At 41.4% G+C, this 7,628-nt stretch overlaps 2 protein-coding genes across 5 annotated transcripts in view; one reads left to right on the top strand and one right to left on the bottom strand.

Annotated features, from left to right (window-relative positions):
- The window catches only part of LOC143288986 (toll-like receptor 2), a 12,920-nt gene extending 9,720 nt beyond the window's left edge, over positions 1-3,200 (top strand). Inside the window, exon 5 of the mRNA XM_076597719.1 lies at positions 1-3,200. This exon is cut by the window's left edge and continues 38 nt beyond it. Coding sequence (XP_076453834.1) covers positions 1-214 — 214 coding nt within the window. The 3' untranslated portion in view covers positions 215-3,200.
- Positions 3,201-6,005: 2,805 nt separating this feature from the next.
- LOC143288969 (uncharacterized) overlaps positions 6,006-7,628 on the bottom strand; it is a 39,910-nt gene continuing 38,287 nt past the window's right edge. For all 4 annotated transcript variants that reach the window (XM_076597679.1, XM_076597689.1, XM_076597697.1 and 1 more), the window contains 2 exons: positions 7,307-7,369; positions 6,006-6,882 (listed from right to left, as the gene is read on the bottom strand). In XM_076597679.1, the coding sequence (XP_076453794.1) occupies positions 6,775-6,882; positions 7,307-7,369 (171 nt within the window). In that variant the 3' untranslated portion in view covers positions 6,006-6,774. The remainder of the gene's footprint in view (positions 6,883-7,306; positions 7,370-7,628) is intronic.

Here is a 7,628-nt window from a genome sequence, read left to right as displayed (position 1 = left end):
CCCGATCCCTATCCTGCTGCGAGACGACAAGACCAGGCTGACGAACAGCATGCTGGCGGTGCTAAAGTCCGACGGATTCCGTCTGATTTGGCCCAGGGACAGGGAGGAGCAGGATGCAGGCGCTGCCTCCCGTTACTTCTGGAAGTCTCTCTACAAGGCCCTGGACGAGGCCATCAAGAACGCCAAGGAGGACCGTCGCAAAAAACGAGACTGACACGCCGAGCTCACGCGGTTGTGTGCTTGCGTTGCGGCAGTAGGCGCACGGTGAACTGTTTCCGGGGAGAGAAAAAAAAGTGAGAAAAAGTACGATGACGACGACGATGATGTTGATGTTGGTGATGAAATGGTTTGTTCCGGAGGAAAACACACACACACACACACACACACACACACACACACACACACACACACAGAGGAGAAACAATGATAACGACGAGGACGTGTGTGTGTGTGTGTGTGTGTGTGTGTGTGTGCATTTTACGTTGATATATGATTTAATTGTTGGATGTTTTTAGATGTTTCATTTGTTTACATTATTGTACAATATCTTATTGTCTTAACGTGTGTGTGTGTGTGTGTGTGTGTGTGTGTGTGTGTGTGTTTAAACATATACAATTTATTTGCTTGATGTTTTCTATTTGTATACACTGTTGTGCATCACCTAAATGTCTTAACGCGCGTGTGGGTATGTTTTATTTTGTTCTACTGTCAGCTACTGTGAGTTCTCATTTGACTTGCTTTAATGTCTTTTATGGTGCACATGTTTATTTTATGTTGGTGTCTACAACGAGCCTGCACGTTAATTTCCATGTGGCTTTATAAAGTGTTTTTTGAACTATTGAATTGAATTGATCAAAATGATATTGATGAAGGTAATGATGATGATGGTGGCGACAATGATAAGAACAATGATGATTAGTATTACAGTGTAAGGGGATAGGACAAGATTAAATGGGGAAGGATGAGACGAACGAAAATGGAATACTTCTTAAAAGGAAAGGAAAGTGTGAAAAGACAAGACGAGAAAAGACGAGACCAGATAAGACGAGATCAGACGAGATGAGACGAATTAATTAAGTGCCCTTGACTTTGTAAACAACAACAACAACAACAACAACAACAAACCTAGATAAACCCCCAACTCTCCTCGCGGGTTACAGAAAGATGAATGGGGATAGAAATGTGCATTGTTAGAGCTGAAACACAAGCCTATAATGTTACTGACTGTAAAATGGAAACGGAGAGTAATTTGTATTGTTGTAAAGGCCCAACACTCGGCTTATATCACAGATTGACATTTTGGGCCAACAGCAAAGTGAGAGCTGTATTATCAATGGTTTCTCCAGTCAATGGGAAACCATTTACAGCTTAGTCTTTTGTGAAGGACTATGACACTCAAACTAGGAGGCAAAATTGCACTGGCTCTTAGTGCTGCAGCCTTGTGGGCTAGTTGGCCTTTGGGAACCATCCCAACGCAGACTGTCCTAAAACCCTCTTGGCCGAGAGAGTGGGGATGTACTTGGGCAAGACACTCTCTAGCCCAAATAGTCGGAACAGCAGTTGCCTCCTCTGCTGTTCTGATGGTCATAGTCGGACACGACTGACTATCATACATATACACTAACTGAAAAAGAAGCATCATGAAAGAAACCTGCATTGCTGCTGACTGACAAGGAAATACTCGTATAATGATAGAGCTCTGTATGTTGATACTGAATGAAAAAGAAGTATATGGAAAGAAATATATGTATTGTTACTGAATGCAAAAAAAAGTGTATATGGATAGAATGGTGGTTATAGAAATCTTTATTGTAACCAACTTTAAAAATTTTGTTTGGGATTTATAATCTGTATTATCACTGGCAAAATTAAAACAGACAAATGTATATGACAAAAATATATATTGTTACTAATTGAAAAATAGACGTATGTAGAAAGAAACCTCTATTGTTATTGACTGAAAAAAATTGGTTATGAATAGAAATTTATTTTGTTACTGACCGGAAAAAAATATTGATGTAAACATGTATTGTTATTGACTTACGAAAAGGTGAATTTGGGCAGAAATGTGTAGATGTCTGTATCTTTAACTGAAAAAAGATAATATGTAGGCTATAGAAAGTATATTTACCAGCACCCTGGTCTTTACATTCACTCATTGTTTAAACTTCAGTGAAGTAGTCACTAACTTCTGACTGAAGCTGGTTGACGAGCTGGATTGTCCAGAAAGGAACACTTTTGTGGACACTATTTCAACGTCCATAGGAGATGCTCTTCATTTTACCAAGTATTCAGAATGGCGACCCCAGTTTATTCCATTAAAGTATACACGTGTTTAATCTATCTGTTTTCAATTTTTTGTAGTTTACTTTGAGGGTGTAAAAGTGGTAATTTATACTTGAAATAGAGAACAATGAGGCTGTAGAAGAAATACTTCTTGTCACTGTTGTTTAATTCAAACTTGAGTAAATTTATGAAATTAAGTAAAGCTGATGTCCAATGTTTGCCATTGCGTGTGGATACTGCTTGGTTAGCTTCTTATGCGATAAGTTTGTTTTTGTATGGTTGTTTATTTTGCGCGAATATGGAATGTAAATCATAATCTCTGTGAACACACACAGTGGATTCTTTTATCAGCAGTATCGCACTGCACTGCATTTCATTGTGTTGTGTTGTGTTGCGTTCCGTTGCATTCACTGTATCGCATGATATATTGTTGTGTGGTGTGTACTGTGTTATGTTGAGTTGTGCTTTATTGAATTCTGTCGTATTCTATTGTACTGTAATGTACTGTTCTGCACTGTATTGTCGATCTCTGTATTAATTTTGTTTCGGTGTCTTTGATTTAGTGTTTCTCAGCCATCTTTCTTATGTTAAAACATATAATCAATGGTAGCGAATAAATGATCATCGACCTTTGCAGCTTGTATTGGGATCACACGCTAGATCCGCAAAGCAGGTTTTAAAAATGCATACTGTATGAGCGGTCATGAATTGTCGGGCAAAGGGAAGTTTTGTGTATCAAAACCATTCAATGTCTGAGGAATTATACCGGACAGGACAATCAGTGTTGCCAATCAACTCTTCTGTCATTGAAGAAAAGACAGAGAAGGAGACAGACAGAAGAAGGAGAAAGACAGAGAAGGAGACAGACAGAAAAGGAGACAGACAGAGAAGGAGACAGAGAAGGGGACAGACAGAGAAGGAGACAGAGAAGGGGACAGACAGAGAAGGAGACAGACAGAGAAGGGGACAGACAGAGAAGGAGACAGAGAAGGGGACAGACAGAGAAGGGGACAGACAGAGAAGGGGACAGACAGAGAAGGAGACAGAGAAGGGGACAGACAGAGAAGGGGACAGACAGAGAAGGAGACAGAGAAGGGGACAGACAGAGAAGGGGACAGACAGAGAAGGAGACAGAGAAGGGGACAGACAGAGAAGGAGACAGACAGAGAAGGGGACAGACAGAGAAGGAGACAGAGAAGGGGACAGACAGAGAAGGAGACAGACAGAGAAGGAGACAGAGAAGGGGACAGACAGAGAAGGAGAAGGAGACAGACAGAGAGACAGAGAAGGGGACAGACAGAGAAGGGGACAGACAGAGAAGGGGACAGACAGAGAAGGGGACAGAGAAGGGGACAGACAGAGAAGGGGACAGACAGAGAAGGGGACAGACAGAGAAGGAGACAGAGAAGGGGACAGACAGAGAAGGAGACAGACAGAGAAGGGGACACACAGAGAAGGGGACAGACAGAGAAGGAGACAGACAGAGAAGGGGACAGAGAAGGGGACAGACAGAGAAGGGGACAGACAGAGAAGGGGACAGACAGAGAAGGAGACAGAGAAGGGGACAGACAGAGAAGGAGACAGAGAAGGAGACAGACAGAGAAGGGGACACACAGAGAAGGAGACAGACAGAAGGAGACAGAGAGAGAAGGAGACAGACAGAGAAGGGGACAGACAGAGAAGGGGACAGAGAAGGAGACAGACAGAAGGAGACAGAGAAGGAGAAAGACAGAGAAGGAGACAGACAGAGAAGGAGAAAGACTGAGAAGGAGACAGACAGAGAAGGAGACAGAGAGAGAAGGAGAAAGACAGAGAAGGAGAAAGACAGAAGAAGGAGAAAGGCAGAGAAGGAGAAAAAAATAAAAGGAGAAAGGCAGAGAAGGAGACAGACAGAAAAGGAGACAGACAGAAGAAGGAGACGGACAGAAGAAGGAGAAAGGCAGAGAAGGAGAAAGGCAGAGAAGGAGACAGACAGAGAAGGAGAAAGACTGAGAAGGAGACAGACAGAAAAGGAGACAGACATACACATACCCCTCTTATGTCCTGTGGGTGTCTGAGTGACCCAACCTTTACCTTCCGTCGTCAGATTTGTGGTATTCTTTGTCAACATTCACGTCTTCAGTATAAGAGCCTTCCGCTTGCAATATTTTGATGATGGTAATTGGGGTGAAACGCTGTTAACGTCGTCTCTTTCGCCGTTCGTATGGAGAGAGTTAATTAATACATCACTGAATATATCTGATGGAGAGGGGTGCTTGTTATGCCTGTCGCTCATTCCATGCACGAGATTCATTCAGACCCAGCGTGTGGTGACCAGCCATAGTTCCTGACCGACAGACACCACACGTTACATAAGATAGGCGGTGTTCCCAACTTCCCTGCAGAAAAAAAGCCACAACCCCCACGACGTACCGAAGTTGAGCGTGAATATATTATTGATTTCATAACAATGTTGAATCATGTCGTTTTAAGAACTGAGAATCGGAAAGGAACAAGCTCGTAATTTAGGTAGTAAAGAGTCTTGCAAACATGCTGAAGGAAAATAAAAACCCTAAACAGAACTAAACGTTGGTGAAGGGAGAGGGTGAAACACGGGTGTTTGGGAAAGTGCGTGTGATAGGTGGGTGGTGAGGGGGTGGTGGGGTGGACGTGGTTAAACTAGTTTATGGCAGCTACAAGGGTTCATCGACTCCGCTTTAAGGGAGATAACTATTTGTGATGCCATGAAGGACACGGGTTTCATCCCCTGAATCAGACTCGTCAGATGTCTCTCAGTGACAAACAACCCCATCATTCCATGTAGAATGTGATTAAGAGAAAACACTGACCATTAACTGGCGCCCCAAATACACAGGGAAACAGTCAAACGGCCTCCCAATTTTGCCAGTGAAGGAATAATTATATTCATGTATTACATGCTCGCCATTGATTGGATGTTATTGCCTGCCACATCAGCATCATAATCGTCATCACTTTTGTATATGTGCAATGATATAACTATGTTTCTCTGTTCTCTTTATCTATTTTTCATTTCATTCGTGCCTCTTTCCTGTATCTGTGATTAATTTGACCGCTCTCTAATAACCCCTTTATTTCATGCCTTTCAATATTGACTTTTTTCAATATCTTCTATGTATTACAATGTGATTTTGTACCTAATTATGTTTATGCATGCATGTATATATATATATATATATATATATATGTGTGTGTAGACATATGAATGCATGTGTGTGTATGTGCATAAGGGGGTGTGTGTGTTCGGGGATGAGTGTGTACATATGTGTGTGTGTGTGGGGGGGGTTGTGTGTGAATATGTTCCCTTTATTATTTTTTCATATGATGACGATGGTGATTATTATTATTATCATTAGTAGCAGCAGACAGTAGTAGTATTTACCATTATTATCATTGTTGTGTCTTATCGTTATTGTTTTTGCTGTCACAAGGACAAACTGGAGGACTATCAATGCCTAAAATTTTTATCCTTGAGTAATAAAGTTTTTGAATCTCTCTCTGTGTGTGTGCGTGTGTGTGTGTGTGTGTGTGTGTGTGTGTGTGTGGCATGGCAGTTGGAAGTTTCATTTTCATCACCAGGCACCAGGAAGCGTATCATTCCAGGCATTTCCTTCGCTTCTCTTTTTGTGTGTCCCACCCTGAAATATTCATATAACGACACACAATTCGTCCTTAAATGCAAGTCCGGACATGTTTACCAGTATATTTGAAGCGTTTTTAATCAAAAGAAAATTCCGATGTAATGAACCCGATGCATAGTTTGATATGACAAAATACAAAATTCAACACGAAGATACAAACATCTGTTTGTACAACGTGTAACAAAAAAAAAAAGGTCCTGTGTATGGCTCGTATTTTGGACAACTGCCGTCATTACAGCGCAATAAAATAATCATTTCATGGAACAACAATTATTCATATAAAAATAGTAATAATCAAACAATCGAGCAATGTGGAATAACATGTGTTTGATCAACAATCATTGAACAGAAAGTTGCACGCATGCTTTTCTTTTAGAACCACTCACCCAATACATACAAATAAACATACAAAAAAAACAAACAAAAAAACAACAACAACAAGAAACAAACAAACACACACACACACAAAAACCCCACAGACACCAAAAAAAAAATTCCCTTTAAAGCATGAACACCGTAAGATTTTCTAAAACAGCAAACAACTGTTTATTCACCAATGAACCATTTACCCTACACAATCACACAAACCTTCTCTGAAAAAGTTCATCTGTTACTACAAAAGGAACACCCTACATAACTGGATTAGAAAGAAACAAACAAACAAACAAACAAAACACCAAAGAACAGAAAAAAAACTATGGTTTTAAAGAAGAGGTGAAACCCCATGGGGTCCTGGAAGGAAGGGAGATGACGTCTGAACACACAGGAAATGACGCAGCAGATGACAATGGCGTCGGTCAAGCGTTTTGCCGCAAAAAGCTTTCACCATTTAATTGGGGCAGACTCCCAGAAGTTTGCATACGTTTTCAGCTGATCCCGTGCCGTTCAGGAACTTCTCGTAGATTTCAGGAAACATTCCGTCCGCAGCATTCAGGCACTGTTAAAAGAAGAAGAAAGAAAAATAAAACGTGTGTGTGTGTGTGTGTGTGTGTGTGTGTGTGTGAGAGAGATTAATGTGATGCAGCCATTCGCTTACTTTGATTGAAGGAAATTTTATATTTCAGTCGTTTATGTGATTATTCAAAATTATATTTCATTCGCTTGTTTGGCTGAGTTGAATTATATATCTTACACGTTTATTTGGTCGATTAAAAAGTAATAGTTCACTTCTTTTTGTGGTTTAATTAAGGAAAACATTTATTTCACATTTCATACGCGCACGCACACCCACGCGCTCATACACACACACACGGACACACGCACACACGCACACGGACACACACACACACGGACACACACACACACGCGCGCGCGCGCGCACCCACGCACGTACGCAGACACACACATAGACACACACTCACAGCCTGATCAGTTGGCGGAGGAAGGCGATGGCAGATTTCGTCCAAAAGGTGTTGCACCGCTGGCTGCAAGAACAACCCACAAACAAACAAACTTGACACACACGCTCAGTGTCACGCATTCACCAATCAATGCTTACGATGCTAGTCTTACATAGAGTAACCAGACTTCTAGAACCACTCCGGACAAAAACTGCTTCTACGATAGGAGCTGTTCCCGTTCCTGTTCCAGCAGCAACAACAACAGTAATAGCGGTTATCATCAGGATTATTAATCGTCACGTAATCGTCCTGCTCCTGCTCCTTTTCACTCTCTTCATGATGA

Source organism: Babylonia areolata, chromosome 1 (genome assembly GCF_041734735.1).
Source record: "Babylonia areolata isolate BAREFJ2019XMU chromosome 1, ASM4173473v1, whole genome shotgun sequence".
NCBI classification, from domain to species: domain Eukaryota; kingdom Metazoa; phylum Mollusca; class Gastropoda; order Neogastropoda; family Buccinidae; genus Babylonia; species Babylonia areolata.
Note: the sequence above shows the minus strand (reverse complement) of the source record. Positions and strands in the feature narration are given on the sequence as shown.